The sequence below is a fragment of the Lagenorhynchus albirostris genome, chromosome 13 (assembly GCF_949774975.1).
Source record: "Lagenorhynchus albirostris chromosome 13, mLagAlb1.1, whole genome shotgun sequence".
In the NCBI taxonomy this organism is placed as follows: domain Eukaryota; kingdom Metazoa; phylum Chordata; class Mammalia; order Artiodactyla; family Delphinidae; genus Lagenorhynchus; species Lagenorhynchus albirostris.
This window is the reverse complement of record NC_083107.1, coordinates 25916753-25938316: the sequence shown is the minus strand read 5'-3', so window position 1 is coordinate 25938316 and position 21564 is coordinate 25916753. Positions and strand designations below refer to the sequence as shown.

General features: G+C 40.3%; 1 protein-coding gene across 4 annotated transcripts in view; it reads left to right on the top strand.

Annotated features, from left to right (window-relative positions):
* The window catches only part of TET3 (tet methylcytosine dioxygenase 3), a 114997-nt gene that overhangs the window by 66467 nt on the left and 26966 nt on the right, over window positions 1-21564 (top strand). For all 4 annotated transcript variants that reach the window (XM_060169553.1, XM_060169554.1, XM_060169552.1 and 1 more), the window contains one exon: window positions 16380-16470. In XM_060169553.1, coding sequence (XP_060025536.1) covers window positions 16380-16470 — 91 coding nt within the window. The remainder of the gene's footprint in view (window positions 1-16379; window positions 16471-21564) is intronic.

The following is a 21564-nucleotide window of genomic DNA, read 5'->3' as shown; positions in this document are numbered from 1 at the left end:
GAGTTGTAGTTTTTTTTGCAATAGTAACATCAAAGATCGCAGAGTACCATAACAAATACAATAATAATGAAAAAGTTTGAAATATTGTGAGAATTACAAAACGTGACACAGGGACACGAAGAGAAGCAAATGCTATTGGAAAAATTGCACTGATAGACTTGCTTATCGCAGGTTTGTCAGAAACCTTCAGTTTGTAAAAAACATAGTATCTGCAAAACACAATAAAATGACGTATGCCTGTACAGTTTTACAAAAAGCATGTACTTGTGTAACCACATCTAGATCAAGAAACAGAACTTTACCATCACATCAGAAACCTCCATATGCCCCCACCCAGTCACTTACACCTGACTCCCTAAAGCCAAGTATGGCCTGCAGACCAAGTCTGGTTAACATCTGTGAGCTAAAAACAAGTTTGTTAGGTTTTTAAATTGTTTTTAAAAATCAAAAGAAGAATAGTATTTCATGACTCATGAAAATTATATGATGTTCAGATTTCAATGTCGAAGTTTCAGTGAAACACAATCACCCTCATTTGTTTACGTACTGTCTGTGGCTGCTTTTGCTCTACATTAGCAAAGAGGAACAGTTGCCACAGACACTGCATTCCCTGCAAAGCCTTAAACGTTTGTCATCTGGCCCTTAACATAAAAAGTCTACTGACTCCTGTCCTAAGGTAAGTACTATTCTAATTTCTAACCACGTTGATCAGTTTGGGCTGTTCTTGAACTTCACATGTACGTATTTTATATTCTGGCTTCTTTTGTTCAGTGTTGTATTTGTGAGGTTCATCTGTGTTGTGTAGCAATATTTGTAGTTCATGCATTCTCATTGCTATATAGTATTCCATTTCATAATATGAATATACCACCATTTATCCATTAGATTGTTGATGGTCTTTTGGATCGTTTCCAATTTGGGGTTATTATGAAGCATGCTGCTATAAGACGTTCTTATATACATCCCTTGGTACATGTATGTACACACTTATATACTTCTATTGGGTGTATACCTAGGACTGAAATTGTATGTGTTCAGCTTTTAGTAGGTACTGCCCGTTTTCCAAAGTGGTTGTAGCCGTTTAAACTCCCACCAGCAGTACTCCACATCTAAACCAGCAAATGGTATCAAAAGACTTTCTGCCACTGTGGTAGGTATATCATCACACCTCATTGTGGCTTTAATTTACCTTTCCCTGATCACTAATATATGTCCTCTTTGGTAGAGTTCAAGCCATTTTCCCATTTCTCTGTTGTGTTTCTGTCTTTTTCTTATTGATCAGTAATGTGAGTTCTTTGTTGGATATATGAATTGCAGTTCTCGGGATATTGAGATAAAATGTTTGGCTTAAGAATTCTATGCCCAATAAAGTTGCCATTCATGTGTAAAGACCTCATAAAAACATTTCCAAATATATTAGAACTTAAATTTTCTGGAGGTGAATCAAATAAGTAACAGATCGGGGAAGCTGTACTGTGAAGGGGCTGGCAGTGAACGCTAAATGTATTATTTTTCTGAAACAAAAGGTAATGTATTTATTTATACTAGAACTTTGTTTTATATTAAATATCTCTTTTATAATGGGGGGGTGAAATATGTTCACAAGGATACCAACAAAAAGCAGGAGGTAAAGTGAGGGAAGAGGTGTGAGAAATTGTATAAGGGTGCTGACTTCTTTCTTTCCCACAGTACCATTAGCATTACTAAAAGCATACTATAGATTGGTGGGGCAGGGGGAAGTAAAAGAAAATACAAAATCTATTTAAAAAGATAGGAAAGAGGGCTTTCCCTGGTGGCGCAGTGGTTGAGAGTCCGCCTGCCGATGCAGGGGACACGGGTTCGTGCCCCGGTCTGGGAAGATCCCACATGCCGCGGAGCGGCTGGGCCCGTGAGCCATGGCCGCTGAGCCTGCGCATCCAGAGCCTGTGCTCCGCAACGGGAGAGGCCGCAACAGTGGGAGGCCCGCATACTGCAAAAAAAAAAAAAAAAAAAGGAAAGAAAACAAGGAAACATAAACATGGAAAATATAAAATGACAGAAGACCATGTACATGTTACAGTAGTAAGTATAAATAGGGTAAACTCATCTACTGGATTTGATTAATAGCACTAGACAGCACTAAGAATGTTAATAAACCTCATTTTACTATGGGAAAACAGAAGCATATATTTGTCACTGATTCAGAGCATATACTATATTCTATAGAACCTTACCCCAACCTTGCAGAGTATTGTCACCTGTCTGGCACTGTAACTAACTACAAGCCCATTGCCACGCTAAAGATATATATATAAAATGAGGATATATATATAATGATATATATCCTCATATATATGTAAATATATATACAAATTAGGAGAATTAAATTTGGGAATGTCTACTAGTTTTATAACTAAGCATATTAGGCTGTAAGTCCAGTTTCTTCCCATAGAATATCTTCTCCCCCGTACAGACATCTAATCAAGGAAAGGGAAATGCGTGTATATGTGTATATATATATATATATATATATATATATATATATATATGTATAATCAGGGAAAGGGATGTAATTAAGAAAAACAAGACTTCTAAACAACTACTTGGGATGCCTTGTAAACAGCAAAAGGGAGAGAATGGTATTGCTTGACACTTGGAGCTGTGTCTGCCCTTTGTGTGTTAGTGGCCTTCCCAAAGGAGCTTGACCATCTATTATAATTTTCAGGTTAGCTTGGTTTTGGAGCTTCATATCTTTTCCCCTAGCTGCTAGGATAGAGTTGCCAAGATTTTCTTCTGAAAATCTCCTTTCTCTGCCTTTAACTGTAATTTTGAGTTTTTCTGATTTGGGACAGAAGGTAATCACCAAAAACTACATTATATTCTAGTTCCAGTGTGACACCCTACAGTCAATCCATTACTTTGACTTTTCTCCAGACAGTAGAAACTAGAAAAGAGCCCAGAAGCTCTGGCATATTCCTGTGTTCTATTTTCCATATAGGCTGTAGTACTCTAGCACCTGTAAAGAGATTTCAGACCACTACTTCCAACACCCATATTCTTACGTTCTCTCTCCCTACCCAAACCTTGGTCTCTTTCCCTCCCCCACTTCACATACATCCTTCTATAATCCTCTCTGTCTTATGGTTCAAAACAGTGCATATTGGGAGCAAGTAATTTTTAATCATTTAGTTGAACAGGATGAAAACATTTAAGCATGGATAGGTTGAGGACTGTGCTAGGTACCTTACATATCATCTAATCCTCAACAAATCTAAAATATAGAAACATTACTTTCACTGCTCTAAAGCTCATAAGGGCTGTGTAACTTGGTCACAATCATACAATTTGTTTGGCAGAGCCTAGACAGCAGCTACATACTGAGTTCATATTATACACCAAATACTGCACTTGGCCCTTTATGTATTTTACACAAGAAGGTGTGAGGATTAGAGAGGCTGGGAAGATAACTCATCACAGTTGCCCAGGTCTCTGTAAAATCTGTGTTCATTCTGCTGTGACATGGTAACAATAAAAATGTGATACATGGTAACAATAAAAATGTGATATTTTTGTTGTATGAAAGGTGCTCTGGGAGTCCAGAGGGAAAAGGAGAAGTCCAGTGGGGTTTCACAGAAAAGGTGGCATTTAAACTAGGCCTTATGACATGAGTTTTTCCAAAGAAGGAAAGAAATGAAAGCACTGTGGTCAATGAGAAAACGTGTTTCAAGACACAGGAGTATTGCATGGCTGTGTAAAAGAAGCTGTGGTAGCTGTCGCAGGATGCAAGGCTGGGCAGTGTGCAGAGATGGCTCCTCGGGGGCCTTGTGGACTGTGTTCTGGAATTTGGGTTCTGTCTTCTGTCTAGCATGGAGTCATCAGTGGGAACTGGTCTGATCAGATTTCTGTTTTGGAAGTATAACTGGTGGTATTAGGTAGGATGACCTCAGAGGGCTGAGACCAGTTAGGAGACCATGACAATAATACAAGGGGGGATGAAGAGTCTCCATGAGCAGAAACCATAAGTGATAGACAACTTGCATCAGTTCATCTACTGGGATGCACATACCATTGCCAACCTTTTGTTTGCTTGTTTTAAACTAGGAATACAGCTGAACTCATTTTCACAACATGAGTCTTACTCTTACCCTTATTCTTAGTGTGGGTAATGACATATACACCTTTAGGCTTGCATATGTGTGTGTATATACTAATGTATATGTGATTGTGTGTGTATACTAACTATAGCATATTACACATGCTATACTGAAATTTGCTTGTTTCCTCACTTAAAATATCTCGGAGGTTATTTTTTGGTCAGTATATCTGAAGCTGCCTAACTCCTTTTGATAGCTGCTTAGTATTCCATTATATGGTTGTGCTATAATGTATTTATAATACATAATGTATTATGGACATTTAAGTTTCTGATATTTTGCCATTAAAAATGATGCAGTGAGGGACTTTCCTGGTGGCGCAGTGGTTAAGAATCCGCCTGCCAATGCAGGGGACACGGGTTTGAGCCCTGGTCCAGGAAGATCCCACGTGCCGAGGAGCAACTAAGCCCGCGAGCCACAGCTACTGAGCCCGCGTGCCACAACTACTGAAGCCCGCGCGCCTAGTGCCCGTGCTCCGCAACAAAGAGAAGCCACCGCAATGAGAAGCCTGCGCACCGTAACAAAGAGTAGCCCCCGCTCGACGCAACTAGAGAAAGCCCGTGCACTGCAATGAAGACCCAACACAGCCAAAACTAAATAAATAAATTTATTTTAAAAAAGATGCAGTGAGTATTCTTGTATATACAATATCACTTTGTACATATGCAAGTATATCCAAATTCCTAAAAATAAATTCTTAGAAGAATTTGACATTCTTTGAAATTACTGAGTCAAACAGATTGGGCATTTGTAATTTTAGTATATTGCTAAATTACTTTCCATACTGCCTGTTTTCCTGTACCCTCACCAACAGGAGGAGTTATCAGACTTTGATGGTGACTCATCTGAAGGGTAAAACTGGTACTTTATTGTACCTTTACATATGTTTGACCCATTTTCATTCCCTTTCAAAGAACCAGTTTTATCTTTTTTTCATTTATCTCTTGTATTATTGACCTTATTTAGCTGTAGGAGTTCTTGATCTGTTAAAGAAAGCAGTGTTTGTCTGGTGTGAGTTCCAGATATTTCTCCCCAGTATTTGTCTTTTGGCTTGACTTTTGGTAGTTATTACTATAAATTTTTCTCTAGTTATATTTATCAGAGTTTTTGGTGTGTGTGTGTTGGCTTCAGAATTTCATGTTATACTTAGAGAAGACCTTCCCACTTCTATGATTATTTTTAAAAACTCATCCATTGTTTTTCTTCTAGAACTTGTATAGTTTAATTTTTTGTATTTAAATCTTTCAACCACTTGGAATGTATTTTGGGGTAAGTTATTAAGTGTGGAGCAAAATTTTTTCCTCAGTTGTTCCAACACCATGCATTGAAAAATTAATCTTTCCCCATTGACTGGAAATGCTATAAGGTATCTTCTTATATATGGGTCTTATCTACCCAACTAGACCATACACTTTTTAAAGCCCCAATTAGTTTTGTCCTTCTCGCTTTCCCCATAAAACTGAGCATGATGTTCTGCATAGAACAGGTATGACATTAATTTTTTACCTTTTAAAAATTGTGAACTCCGTATATAGGCAAGTACACAAAGCATTCATGTACAGTTTAATGAAAATTGATAAAATGAACACCTGTGTAACCATCACCTAAATCAAAAAGTAGGCCCTTTCCAGTTCCCCAGAAGTCCCCTGTATACCTTTCCCAATCACATTCCTCTCCTGTCCCCCAGAGGCGACCACTCTCTTGACTTGTGACAATGATTTCCTTGTATTTCTTTAAGATTGAGCTGTATGAAATTGCCATTTCTGTAGGCAAAAAATCATTTTTTTATATTTTATATTTCAATTTAATAATTTTACCACCTATATATGGATCTCTAAACAGTATAGTTTGGTTGAACCTGGTTTTGAATATCATTTAGATATAATCTTACTGTATTCTGTGCTGTGCTTCTTTCACTAACTATGGTGGTATGGTATTCAACCATTTTGTTGCAGTTTGTCAATTCTCATTGCTGGATATATGCCATTATATGATTCTACTGTGTTTTATTTATCCATTCCACTGTTGCTGGATTATGGGTTGTTTCCCATTTTGACTACTGCAAATATGTTGCTGTGAAAATCCTTGTACATTTTTTGATGCATGTGGCCAAGATTTCCTCTAGGACAGGATCAGCAAATTAGGGTCCCCTGCATAGTTTCTTGTTTTTGCTTGTTCGTTTTATTAACTTTTTACTATGAAATAATTTTACATTTATAGAGGATTTGCAGAGTTGGCACAGAGAGTCCCTGTATGCCCTTTATCCAGCATCCCATAGTATAAACATCTTACATATTTATGGTGCATTTAAAACAGACGTGAATGTTGGCACAATACTATTAACTATAGACTTTGGATTTCGTCAGTTTTTCCACTAAAGTCCTTTTTCTGTTATAGGACCCATTGCAGGATAACACATCGCGTTTAGTTGTATGTCTCCCTAGACATGAAACAAATTTACGCACTGTAGTACAGTATTTGTGTAAAGTTCTTTTTGTTTGTAGCCTTATAGTATCCAGTCAATGTAGTATTTTCCAGAGTTACTATTACATCGTCTTTTGAGTCTCATTTCTTTCACTTAGAAAAACTCATTTAAAAAACATCCATGTTGTTGTGTGAGTCAATAGTTTCTTTTAATTGTGGAGAACTTCACATAACATAAAATTTATTTATTTTTAACATCTTTATTGGAGTATAATTGCTTTACAATGTTGTCTTAGTTTCTGCTCTGTAACAAAGTGGATCAGCTATATGTATACATATATCCCCATATCCCCTCCCTCTTGCGTCTCCCTCCCACCCTCCCTATTCCTCCCCTCTAGGTGGTCACAAAGCACCGAACTGATCTCCCTCTGCTATGCGGCTGCTTCCCACTAGCTATCTATTTTACATTTGGTAGTGTATATATGTCCATGCCACTCTCTCACTTTGTCCCAGCTTACCCTTCCCCCTCCCCGTGTCCTCAAGTCCATTCTCTACGTCTGCGTCTTTATTCCTGTCCTGCCCCTAGGTTAATCAGAACGATTTTTTTCTTAGATTCCATATATATGTGTTAGCATACGGTATTTGTTTTTCTCATTCTGACTTACTTCACTCTGTATGACAGACTCTAGGTCCATCTACCTCACTACAAATAACTCAATTTTGTTTCTTTTTATGGCTGAGTAATATTCCATTGTATATATGTGCCACATCTTCTTTATCCATTCATCTGTGGATGGACACTTAAGTTGCTTCCATGTCCTGGCTATTGTAAATAGTGCTGCAGTCAAAATTGTGTTACATGACTCGTTTTGAATTATGGTTTTCTCAGGGTATGTTCCCAGTAGTGGGATTGCTGGGTCATATGGTAGTTCTATTTGTAGTTTCTTTAAGGAACCTCCATACTGTTCTCCATAGTGGCTGTATCAATTTACATTCCCACCAACAGTGCAAGAGGGTTCCCTTTTCTCCACACCCTCTCCAGCAATTATTGTTTGTAGATTTTTTGATGATGGCCATTCTGACTGGTGTGAGGTGATACCTCATGGTGGTTTGTGTGTTTGTTTTTATAAATGTATTTATTTATTTTTGGCTGCATTGGGTCTTCGTTGCTGCGTACAGGCTTTCTCTAGTTGCATTGAGTGGGGGCTACTCGTTGCGGCGCACAGGCTTCTCATTGCGGTGGCTTCTCTTGTTGTGGAGCACAGGCTCTAGTTGTGCGGGCTTCAGTAGTTGCGGTGCATGGGCTCAGTAGTTGTAGCTTGCGGGCTCTAGGGCACACGGCTTCAGTAGTTGCAGCACATGGGCATAGCCTCTCCACGACATGGGAGATCTTCCCGGACCAGGGTTTGAACCCATGTCCCCTGCACTGGCAGGTGGATTCTTAACCACTGTGCCACCAGTGAAGTCAGGCCCCTCATTGTGGTTTTGATTTGCATTTCTCTAGTGATTAGTGATCTTGAGCATCCTTTCATGTGTTTGTTGGCAATCTGTATATCTTCTTTGGAGAAATGTCTATTTAGGTCTTCTGACCAGTTTTGGATTGAGTTGTTTGTTTTTTCGATATTGAGCTGCATGAGCTGCTTGTATATTTTGAAGATTAATCCTTTGTCAGTCACTTCGTTTGCAAATATTTTCTCCCATTCTGAGGGTTGTCTTTTTGTCTTGTTTATGGTTTCCTTTGCTGTGCAAAAGCTTTTAAGTTTCATTAGGTCCCATTTGTTTGTTTTTATTTCCATTTCTCTAGGAGGTGGATCAAAAGGGACCTAGCTATGATTTATGTCAAGGAGTGTCCTGCCTATGTTTTCCTCTAAGAGTTTGATAGTGTCTGACCTTATATTTAGGTCTTTAATCCATTTTGAGTTTATTTTTGTGTATGGTGTTAGGGAGTGTTCTAATTTCATTCTTTTACATGTAGCTGTCCAGTTTTCCCAGCACCACTTATTGAAGACACTGTCTTTTCTCCATTGTATATTCTTGCCTCCGTTATCAAAGATAAGGTGACCATATGTATGTGGGTTTATGTCTGGGCTTTCTATCCTGTTCCCTTGATCTATATTTCTGTTTTTGTGCCAGTACCACACTGTCTTGATTACTGTAGCTTTGTAGTATAGTCTGAAGTCTGGGAGCCTGATTCCCCCAGCTCCGTTTTTCTTTCTCAAGATTGCTTTGCTATTCAGGGTCTTTTGTGTTTCCATACAAATTGTGAAACTTTTTCTTCTCGTTCTGTGAAAAATGCCATTGGTAGTTTGGTAGGGATTGCATTGAACCTATAGATTGCTTTGTGTAGTATAGTCATTTTCACAATGTTGATTCTTCCAATCCAAGAACATGGTATATCTCTCCATCTGTTTGTTTCATCTTTAATTTCTTTCATCAGTGTCTTATAGTTGTCTGTATACAGGTCTTTTGTCTCCTTAGGTAGGTTTATTCCTAGGTATTTTATTCTTTTTGTTACAGTGGTAAATGGGAATGTTTTCTTAATTTCTCTTTCAGATTTTTCATCATTAGTGTATAGGAATGCCAGAGATTTCTGTGCATTAATTTTCTATCCTGCTACTTTACCAAATTCATTGATTAGCTCTAGTAGTTTTCTGGTAGCATCTTTAGGATTCTCTATGTACAGTGTCATGTCATCTGCAAACAGTGACAGCTTTACTTCTTTTCCGATTTGGATTCCTTTTATTTCTTTTTCTTCTCTGATTGCTGTGGCTAAAACTTCCAAAACTATGTTGAATAATAGTGGTGAGAGTGGACAACCTTGTCTTGTTCCTGATCTTAGAGGAAATGGTTTCAGTTTTTCACTATTGAGAATGATGTTGGCTGTGGGTTTGTCATATATGGCCTTTATTATGTTGAGGTAAGTTCCCTCCATGCCTACTTTCTGCAGGGTTTATATCATAAATCAGTGTTGAATTTTGTCGAAAGCTTTCTCTGCATCTATTCAGATGATCATATGGTTTTTATCCTTCAGTTTGTTAATATGGTGTATCACATTCATTTGTGTATATTGAAGAATCCTTGCATTCCTGGGGTAAACTCCACTTCATCATGGTGTATGATATTTTTAATGTGCTCTTGGATTCTGTTTGCTATAATCTGTTGAGGATTTTTTCATCTTACGTTCATCAGTGATACTGGCCTCTAGTTTTCTTTCTTTGTGACATCTTTGTCTGGTTTTGGTATCAGGGTGATGGTGGCCTCATAGAATGAGTTTGGGAGTGTTCCTCTGCTATGTTTTGGAAGAGTTTGAGAAAGATAGGTGTTAGCTCTTCTCTAAATGTTTGATAGAATTCACCTGTGAAGCCATCTGGTCCTGGGCTTTTGCTTTTTGGCAGATTTTTAATCACAGTCTCAATTTCAGTGCTTGTGATTGGTCTGTTTATATTTTCTATTTCTTCCTGGTTCAGTCTCGGAAGGTTGTTCTTTTCTAAGAATTTGTGCATTTCATCCAGGTTGTCCATTTTATTGGCATATATAGTTGCTTGTAATAATCGCTCATGATCCTTTGTATTTCTGCAGTGTTAGTTGTTACTTCTCCTTTTTGCTTTCTAATTCTTTTTTTTTTTTTTTTTTTGCTGTACGCCGGCCTCTCACTGTTGTGGCCTCTCCTGCTGCGGAGCACAGGCTCCGGACACGCAGCCTCAGCGACCATGGCTCACGGGCCCAGCTGCTCCGTGGCATGTGGGATTTTCCTGGACCGGGGCACAAACCTGTGTCCCCTGCATCGGCAGGCAGACTCTCAACCACTGTGCCACCACGGAAGCCCCTCTAATTCTATTGATTTGAGTCTTCTCCCATTTTTTCTTGATGAGTCTGGCTAATGGTTTATCAATTTTATCTTCTCCAAGAACCAGCTTTTAGTTTTATTGATCTTTGCTATTGTTTCCTTCATTTCTTTTTCATTTATTTTTGATCTGATCTTTATGATTTCTTTCCTTCTGCTAACTTTGGGGTATTTTTATTCTTCTTTCTCTGATTGCTTTAGGGGTAAGGTTAGGTTGTTTATTTGAGATTTTTCTTGTTTCTTGAGATATGATTGTATTGCTGTAAAGTTCCTCTTAGAACTGCTTTTGCTGCATCCTATACGTTTTGGGTCATCGTGTTTTGTGCTTTTTTTTTTAACACCTTTATTGGAGTATAATTGCTTTACAGTGGTGTGTTAGTTTCTGCCCTATAACAAAGTGAATCAACTATACATATACATATATCCCCATATCTCCTCCCTCTACGTCTCCCTCCCACCCTCCCTATCCCTCCCCTCTAGGTGGTCACAAAGCACCGAGCTGATCTCCCTGTGCTATGCAGCTGCTTCCCACTAGCTAGCTATTTTACATTTGGTAGTGTATATATGTTCATGCCATTCTCTCACTTCGTCCCAGCTTACCCTTCCCCCTCCCTGTGTCCTCACGTCCATTCTCTAGTAGGTCTGCATCTTTATTCCTGTCCTGCCCCTCGGTTCTTCAGAACCTTTTTTTTTTTTAGATTCCATATATATGTGTTAGCATATGGTACTTGTTTTTCTCTTTCTGAGTCGTCGTGTTTTTATTATCATTTTTTGTAGGTATTTTTTGATTTCCTCTTTGATTTCTTCAGTGATCTCTTGGTTATTTAGTAATGTATTGTTTAGCCTCCATGTGTTTTTATTTTTTACAGTTTTTTCCTGTAATTGATATCTAGTGTCATAGTGTTGTGATCGGAAAAGATACTTGATACAATTTCAGTTTTCTTAAATTTACTGAGGCTTGATTGTGATGCAAGATATGATCTATCCTGGCAAATGTTCCATGAGCACTTGAGAAGAAAGTGTATTCTGTTGTTTTTGGATGGAATGTCCTATAAATATCAGATAAATCCATCTCGTCTAATGTGTCATTTAAAGCTTGTGTTTCCTTATTCATTTTCATTTTGGATGATCTGTCTTTTGGTGAAAGTGGGGTGTTAAAGTCCCATACTATTATTGTGTTACTGTCGATTTCCCCTTTTATGTCTGTTAGCATTTGCCTTATGTATTGAGGTGCTCCTATGCTGGGTGCATAAATACTTAAAATTGTTATATCTTCTTCTTGGATTGGTCCCTTGATCATTATGTAGTATCCTTCTTTGTCTCTTGTGATAATCTTTATTTTAAAGTCTATTTTGTCTGATATAAGAATTGCTGCTCCAACTTTCTTTTGTTTTTCATTTGCATGGAGTATCTTTTTCCATCCCCTCACTTTCAGTCTGTATGTGTCCCTAGGTCTGACGTGGGTTTCTTGTAGACAGCATATATATGGGTCTTGTTTTTGTATCCATTCAGCCAGTTTGTGTCTTTTATTGGAGCATTTAATCCATTTACATTTAAGGTAATTATTGATATATATGTTCCTATTACCATTATCTTAATTGGTTTGGTTTGTTTTTGTAGGTCTTTTCCTTCTCTTGTGTTTCCTGCCTAGAGAAGTTCCTTTAGCATTTGTTGTAAAGCTGGTTTGGTGGTGCTGAATTCTCTTAACTTTTGCTTGTCTGTAAGGGTTTTAATTTCTCTGTCAAATCTGAATGAGATCCTTACTGGCTAGAGTAATCTTGGTTGTAGGTTTTTCCCTTTCATCACTTTAAATATGTCCTGCCACTCCCTTCTGGCTTGCAGAGTTTCTGCTGAAAGATCAGCTGTTAACCTTATGGGGATTCCTTTGTATGTTATTTGTTGCTTTTAATATTTTTGCTGGTTTTAATATTTTTCTTTGTATTTAATTTTTGTTAAATTAAATAACTTTGTTTTTAGTTTTTGATTAATATGTGTCTTGGCATGTTTCTCCTTGGATTTATCCCATATGGGACTCTCTGTGCTTCTTGGACTTGATTGACTATTTCCTTTCCCCTATTAGGGAAGTTTTCAACTATAATCTCTTCAAATATTTTCTCAGTCCCTTTCTTTTTCTCTTCTTCTTCTGGGACCCCTGTAATTCAAATGTTGGTACATTTAATGTCCCAGAGGTCTCAGAGACAGTCCTCAATTCTTTTTTCTTTATTCTGCTCTGTGGTAGTTATTTCCACTGTTTTATCTTCCAGGTCACTTACCTGTTTTTCTGCCTCAGTTATTCTGCTATTGATGCCTTCTGGAGAATTTTAAATTGCATTTATTGTGTTGGTCATCATTGTTTGTTTGCTTTTTAGTTCTCCTAGGTCCTTGTTAAACGTTTCTTGTATTTCCTCCATTCTATTTCCAAGATTTTGGATCATCTTTACTATCATTACTCTGAATTCTTTTTCAGGTAGACTGCCTATTTCCTCTTCATTTGTTTGGTCTGGTGGGTTTTTACCTTGCTCCTTGATCTGCATATTTCTCTGTCTTCTCATTTTTTTAAACTTACTGTGTTTGGGGTCTCCTTTTCGCAGGCTGCAAGTTTGTAGTTCCCGTTGTTTTTGGTGTCTGCCCCCAGTGAGTGAGGTTTGGTCAGTGGCTTGTGTAGACTTCCTGGTAGTGGGGACTGGTGCCTGTGTTCTGGTGGGTAGTGGGGACTGGTGCCTGTGTTCTGGTAGGCTTCCTGGTGAAGGGGACTGGTGCCTGTGTTCTGGTGGGTGGGGCTGGATCTTGTCTTTCTGGTGGGCAGGGCTGTGTCTGGTGGTGCGTTTTGGGGTGTCTGTGACCCTAGTATGATTTTAGGCAGCCTCTCTGCTAATGGGTGGGGTTGTGTTCCTCTCTTGCTAGTTGTTTGGTATGGGGCGTCCAGCACTGGAGCTTGCTGGCCGTTGGGTGGAGCTGGGTCTTAGTGTTGAGCTGGAGATCTCTGCGAGAGCTCTCACCAATTGATATTACATGGGGCCGGGAGGTCTCTGGTGGTCCAATGTCCTGGACTTAGCTCTCCCACCTCGGTAGCTCAGGCTTGGCACCCGGCTGGAGCACCAAGACCCTGTCAGCCACACGGCTCAGAAGAAAAGGAAGAAGAAAAAAGGAAGAAAAAAAAATAAATTAATACAATAATAAAATGAAAAAATAATTAATAAAAATAAAAGAAGAGAGCAACCAAACTAATAAATCCACCAATGATAACAAGCACTAAAAACTAAAATAAATATAAAAATCAGAAACAGGGCTTCCCTGGTGGCGCAGTGGTTAAGAGTCCGCCCGCCGATGCAGGGGACACGGGTTCGTGCCCCGGTCCGGGAAGATCCCACATGCCGTGGAGCGGCTGGGCCCGTGAGCCATGGCCCCTGAGCCTGCGCATCCGGAGCCTGTGCTCCGCAACGGGAGAGGCCACAACAGTGAGAGGCCCGTGCACCGCAAAAAAAAAAAAAAAAAAATCAGAAACAAATCAGTTGCAAACAGCAATCCCCAAGTCTACTGTTGCTCCCAAAGTCCGCTCCCTCGATTTTGGGAACATTCGTTGTCTAGTCAGGTATTCCACAGAGGCATGGTTCATCAAGTTGATTGTGGGGATTTAATATGCTGCTCCTTGGGCTGCATAGAGAGATTTCCCTTTCTCTTCTTTGTTCACACAGCTGCTGGGGTTCAGCTTTGGTTTTGGCCCACCTCTCTGTGTAGGTCACCCTCAGGCATCTGTTCCCGGCCAGACAGGAGGGGGTTAAAGTAGCAGCTGATTAGGGCACTCTTGTTCACTCAGGTCGGGGGGAGGGAGGGGTACAGTAGTCATAACTGGAATGCAGGGTGAGCCTCCAGCGGCAGAGACCGGCGTGACATTGCAACAGCCTGAGGTGCGCCGTCTGTTCTCCCAGGGAAGTTGTCCCTGTATCTCGGGACCCTGGCAGTGGCGGGCTGCACAGGCTCCTGGAGGTGTGTGGATAGTGACCTGTGCTCGCACACGGGATTCTTGGTGGCTGCAACAGCAGCCTTAGTGTTTCATGCCTGTCTGTGGGGTCTGAGCTGATAGCCGCGGCTCATGCCCGTCTCTGGAGCTTGCTTAGGCGGTGCTCTGCCTTTCTGTGGGCACACTGGGGAGGAATGCTCTCTCCTCGTGCACGCTGAAAGGATGGTCTCTTGCCTCTTCAGCAGGTCCAGACTTTTTCCCGAACTCCCTCCCGGCTAGCTGTGGCGCACTAGCCCCCTTCAGGCTGTGTTCACGCAGCCAACCCAACCAAGTCCTCTCCCTGGGGTCTGACCTCCGAAGCCCCGAGCCTCAGCTCCCAGCCCCCGCCCGCCCCTGCGGGTGAGCAGACAAGCCTCTCAGACTGGTGAGTGCTGGTCGGCACCGATCCTCTGTGCGGGAATCTCTCCGCTTTGCCCTCCGCACCCCGGTGACTGCGCTTTCCTCCGTGGCTCCAAAGCTTCCCTCCGCCTACCCCCGTCTCCTCCAGTGAAGGGGCTTCCTAGTGTGTGGAAACTTTTCCTCCTTCCCAGCTCCCTCCCAGAGGTGCACGTTCTTTTGTCCCTATTCTTTTGTCTTCGTTTTTTCTTTTTCCTTTTGCCCTACCCAGGTATGTGGGGAGTTTCCTGCCTTTTGGGGGGTCTGAGGTCTTCTGCCAGCGTTCAGTAGGTGTTCTGTAGGAGTTGTTCCACGTGTAGATGTATTTCTGATGTATTTGTTGGGAGGAAAGTGATCTCCATGTCTTACTCATCTGCCATCTTGAAGGTCCCCCCCTCCAAATTAATCATTTTAAAGTGTACAATTCACTGACATTTAGTACATTCACAATATTGTGAAATAATCACCTCTATCTAGTTCCAAAACACTTTCATCATTCTAAAATAAAATCCTATACCCATTAAGTAGTAACTCTCCATTCCTCCCTCCTCCCAGCCTCTGGCAACCATCATTCTGCTTTCTGCTTCTATGGCTTTACCTATCCTGGATTATTTCATATGAATGGAATCACGCGATATATGTGATATTTTGTGTCTGACTTTTTCACTTATTGTAATGTTTTTGAAGGTTCGCCCACATTGTAGCATGTATCAGTACTTATTCCTTTCTCTTTTTTGAATTGTGGTAAAACATACGTAATATAAAATTTGCCATTTTAACCATTATTTAGTGTATAGTTTAGTGGCATTAATTACATTCACAATATTGTGCAACCATCACCACTATTTCTAAAACTGTTTCAACACTAAACAGAAACTCTACCTATTAAGTAATAAGTCCCCATTCCCCACTCCTCCCAGCGGTTGGTAACCTCTAATCTAATTTTTACCTCTATGAATTTACCTATTCTAGATATATCCTGTAAGTGGAATCATACAATATTTGTCCTCTTGTGTCTGGCTTATTTCACTTAGCCTAACATTTTCCAGGTTCATCCGTGTTATAGCACGTATCAGAATAAATCCTTCTTATGGTCGAATAATATTCTGCTGTATGGATATACCACATTTTGTTCATCTGTTGATGGACACTTGTGTTGTTTTCACCTTTTGGCTCTTGTAATAATGCTGCAATGAACACTGCATACAGGTGTTGTTTGAGTCCTTGTTTTCAGCTGGTTTGGGTCTGTATCTAGGAGTGGAGTGGTTTGCTGACCTCTGGTCTAGATTATGTATAATGATAAACTAAATTCCAGAGTGGTTAAGCCTCAGTCTTGATAATGCATAGTTTTATCAGATTTCTAAATTTTTGCCAATTTGGTCTGTGTGTAATGGTGTTTCATTGTGATTTTAATTTGTATTTCCTGATTTCTAATGGGGGTGAACATATTTCCACATGTGTATAAGCCATTGAATTTCCTGTTTTGTACTATGCCATTAATTTTCCTATTGATGGTTTGCCTTCCTAAATTAATATTAATGAATTGATGTCTCCAAATAATGTTTACTTTGTATTTCTGCAGAACAAATAGTGGAGAAAGATGAAGGTCCGTATTACACTCATCTGGGATCTGGCCCCACGGTAGCCTCCATCCGGGAACTCATGGAGGAGCGGTGAGTGATGCACAGATGTCCAAGGAGAAGTGGGCAAGTTGTTAACAGAATATGGCTTTTAAGCACCTCTCGTTTTCATTGCCTTATACTAGACAGCCTACAGAAAGGAATCCCTGATACACAGACTGAAAAGTTGAATGTGGGATTTTCACCCCCAGGGCCCAGGGTTTCTTTTTTCTATAGGTCTGCCCTTTACAGATCCCCATAACCCCCTTTTATCTCACTCTTTCTTGAAACAGTTTTTATTAAAGAAATGGGGTTAAATGGTTGTATGTCCTGTAGAGTTTCTCATGGTCTGAAGTTTGCTGCTACCTTTCCTGTGGTATTGTTTAACAGGTTCTTCTGCCCTGTGTCGTGTAAATTGGTTAGATCTAAAGGCTTGATCAGAATCAGATTGTTTCTTTCTTTCAAAATTACTTCCTAGGTGGTGTTTTCTACCACCAAGAGGAGAAATGTATGCCTCGTCTTTGGCCAGTGGGCACCTATTCACATTGTCTCCTGAGTCCTTTTGACATGATCCTAGTTCTTGATTTCTCGTATTTTTATTGGGGGAAGAAATATTTAGAAAACAGACTCTGGGTGCTGGGGGTGCTCATTTTTCTAGGCCATTTCAGTAGAAAGAGCCAAGAGGTATGTGTAGGTTTTTTAGTTTTGCTACTGTTTAGTGATTAAATACATACACTGAGTTTATATACACTTCCAATTCGAACTCAAGACTATAGGGCTTTTACTTGACAGCTCTGTTTTGCTTTTTTAAGTAGCTTTGTACCGATAGAAACTTTAAAATCTATGTACGTGTCCACAGTAGCTATTAAATACTGTGAGTTCCAGTGTGTAGAGAGGTAAAAATAGCTTGGTGATTGAGAGCACATGGACACTGGAGCTAGACTAAGGTCCAGTCCTGGCCCTTCCACTTACTGATGAGTTCTTTGGTAAGTTGCTTTTCTTCTCTGTGACTCGGTTTTCTTATCTGCAAAATGGAGAAAATAAAAGTACATACACTGGAGGAGAGTTATGAGGATAAACTGAATTGATGTCTGGAAAGCACATAGTGCTTACTAGTAAATATTACATACAGGGTGTCTACATCATATCTGCATTTACTGACTGCATTTTTATAACAAACATTAGTATTTTAATAGCAAAGGCGTAAATTATGTAAGACATAAACATGTTTGCTCATACATATACGTAGACATACAGATGTGTGGAAGGCTGGGGGCTGAGAATTATAGCTTAGAATTTCTACAAATTTGGGGACCAGATTTTGTCTGACCAGGGTAACTAATACTGTCATTAATATAGCAGGGAACATGATTTTGAACTAAATAAATGTAGTGATACCCCTGAATGAATAAAAGGTAAGATGGATGGAGCACAGTGATCTGCTGTAAACACTTATCGTGTACTATCTGGAAACATTTATGTTCATAGAAGCCCATCAGAAAAGCATTTGATCCAGGACCCAATCTGTAAATTCAAGACTGATTGAAAGAGCACCTCTGAGTCCATAAGAATCATCAAAAAGTCTACAAATAACAAATGTTGGCAAGGATGTAGAGAAAAGGGAACCCTAGTACATTGTTGGTGAGAATGAAACATTTACAACAGTGTGTGGGTTATTCACGCACGCCTGCATGTGCCCACATGTGTATGTGTTACAGCTTCGAGGTTGGAGCGGGCATTATTTTGGCCAGCGAGTTTTTTTTTTTTTTAACATCTTTATTGGAGTATAATTGCTTTACAGTGGTGTGTTACTTTCTGCTTTATAACAAAGTGAATCAGCTATACATATACATATATCCCCATGTCTCTTCCCTCTTGCGTCTCCCTCCCTCTCCCTCTCCCTCTCCCACCCCTCTAGGTGGTCACAAAGCACCGAGCTGATCTCCCTGTGCTATGCGGCTACTTCCCACTAGCTATCTATTTTACGTTTGGTAGTGTATATATGTCCATGCCACTCTCTCACTTTGTCACAGCTTACCCTTCCCCCTCCCTGTGTCCTCAAGTCCATTCTCTAGTAGGTCTGTGTCTTTATTCCCGTCTTGCCCCTAGGTTCTTCATTACCTTTTTTTTTTTTTTTTTAGATTCCATATATGTGTTAGCATACGGTATTTGTTTTTCTCTTTCTGACTTACTTCACTCTGTATGACAGACTCTAGGTCCATCCACCTCACTACAAGTGACTCAATTTTGTTTCTTTTTATGGCTGAGTAATATTCCATTGTATATATGTACCACATCTTCTCTATCCATTCATCTGTGGATGGACACTTAGGTTGCTTCCATGTCCTGGCTATTGTAAATAGAGCTGCAATGAACATTGTGGTACATGACTCTTTGAATTATGGGTTTCTCAGGGTATATGCCCAGTAGTGGGATTGCTGGGTCGTATGGTCATTCTATTTGTAGTTTTTTAAGGAACCTCCGTACTGTTCTCCATAGTGGCTGTATCAATTTACGTTCCCACCAGCAGTGCAAGAGGGTTCCCTTTTCTCCACAGCCTCTCCAGCATTTATTGTTTCTAGGTTTTTTGATGATGGCCATTCTGACTAGTGTGAGATGATACCTCATTGTAGTTTTGGTTTGCACTTCTCTAATGATTAATGATGTTGAGCATTCTTTTTGGCCAGCGATTTTTGTGAGGAATCTTGACACTATTGTTTACAGGTTGAGGGCTGCAGGGGAGTCAAATGTACAGGTTTGATCTGGGATAGTTTTTATGTGTGTTTGTTTTTTGGTAGCAATTTTGCAAGATTTCTAGACAGCTCTCTCAATAACTTTTAGTTATAGAAGAGTATGTTTTGAAATAAGGATTAAGAGATAATGATAAAGTTGAGATTTGTCCTTTTTTTTTTTTTGTCATTGCTTTAAAAATAACAGCCAAGTGTAGATTCTCCAGAAACTGATCCAAGGGAGGAATTCCTCTCAAGACCAGGAATACTTGTGTTTTTCCTCAGCAACTGGTTTATTTTTATCTTAAGGGCCTTGTAAATCATGGAACAGATTGTGTTTCCATCTTTATGTTGGCTGCTTGTAAGCTTAGAGCCAGATTTGTGTATCCTCATTAGGAGGAACGTAATTTCTCATCTTTGGCCCGTGGGAGCCTATTCAGGTTCACTCCTGAGTCCTTTTGACATGACCCTAAGGAGTCTTCATTAGCTTCCTTGATTTCTCATGTGATGAAATGTTCTAGGCTCATCTCTTAAAAATATGCACAAGATCCCACCATCTGCATTTTGCATAACAACATCATGTCTATCTGTTTCCCCCTTTACTCTGATTTCATCACCTGTTATTTTTATCACATAGACATCTTTTTAAGCTCCTTCTGGAACAGGAGGGGAATGAATGATTGCTGAAAATCACCTGGAGGGGGGTCTAGTTTGTGAATGATCCAGGCTGTCTCTTTCTCTAGACTTCCCGCCCAACCCTTACTCTGCAGGACCACTCCACTGCCAGGAGTTGGCCAAGGCAAAGAGGGAAGAAAACTGAAATCTAGGGGATGTTGGTGCTTTTAGTTTATCTGGGAAAGACTGTGAAAGAAGGAGGTTGAAAGCAAGTCCTAAAATATTATCAGATTTGTTAATGGGTTCCATACCTCCTGGGTACCCAGGTCCTTGTTGTCATAGATAATTGGAGTCAGGTGTTCAAACCCATATCTGAGAATGGCCTGCTGCACAGGGCCACGTGTCCTCTAACTGGAAAGGGGATTCTCTGCAGCCTAGGAGTTCATTAAATGTTCATGCTAGGAATGAAAGCACCAACACCGTGCCAGCAAATCCTCTGAGTGTGGGGGGAACTGGTCTTATTAATGTGTGATAAAGGTAACCCTGAAGAATCACAACTTTAGATCAGCGGTTATCAAGCTTGAGCATGCTTCAGGTCTCTGGAGGACTTGTGAAAGCGCAGATCGCTGGGCCCCACCCCAGGGCTTCTGACCCAGCAGGTCTGGGATGGGACCCGAGAGTCTGCATTCCTCCCAAGTTCCCAGGGGATGCTGGTCCCAGCACCACCTTTGAGAATCACTGGCTAAGACGATGAAGTTACCCTTTAGAATAAGGTTTCAGCCTACCCTTCCAGACTTAGTGTAGGGTCTAGGAGTTCACCTGTATCCTAGCCTCTTAATGATAGGCCGGAAAGTAAGACATTTAAGAAAAAAGAACTAAATCCAGAGTTGGTTGGTTGTCTTTAAACACAGAGATGGTTCTGGTTAAAAAAAAAAAAAAAAAAAAAAATTCTAACTGATCAGACAGTGCTTGGCCCTTTTATTTGCTCTCAAATATGAAGTTCACTACAGGAAGCATTTCTCACAAGGATGAGACGGTGGGAAAGGTCTTGGTCAGAAAGCCCTGGTCTGTGTCCTCAGCTCACCCTCCTGTGGGGAACACGATATCCTGTCCGTTCCAGTGCGAACAGTATGGTCACCTCAGATTGTTCTTCCCACAGCGACCCCAGGACACACTGAGTGTCCAGGCTCTGCGCTCCTGATAGATGCTTGTGGAGCTGAAAGTTTTCCAGGAACCAAACAAAAGCAGCACTATCTGGTCTTTTCCTCTTGAGCCAGACCACGCTATATAAACTCCCCAGAGTCCTGTCTCCAAACACATTCTATAAGGGACTAACGTAGCCTTAGAATTTTAATGTGGCAGTTATCAGCTTTTCACCTCATTCCTGAGGTCTTGAGTGAAATAGAGAACATTGAACTCAGAGAAACCTTAGATCAGCACTTTTTTTTTTTTCTTTTTTTTTTTTTTTTTGCGGTACAAGGGCCTCTCACTGTTGTGGCCTCTCCCGTTGCAGAGCACAGGCTCCAGACGCGCGGGCTCAGCGGCCATGGCTCACGGGCCCAGCCACTCCGCAGCATGTGGGATCCTCCCGGACCGGGGCACGAACCCGTGTCCCCTGCATCGGCAGGCGGACTCTCAACCACTGTGCCACCAGGGAAGCCCAGAAGCATTTTTTTAAATATTTGTTTTCTTTTCCAATTACAAAAATAAAACATGTCTATAAAAGTCTGTTTTTTAAAAGTCTAGAGTGAATAAAGCTCTCTAATAATTATCCTTCTTAGAAGAAAAAATTTTTTTTAAAGTT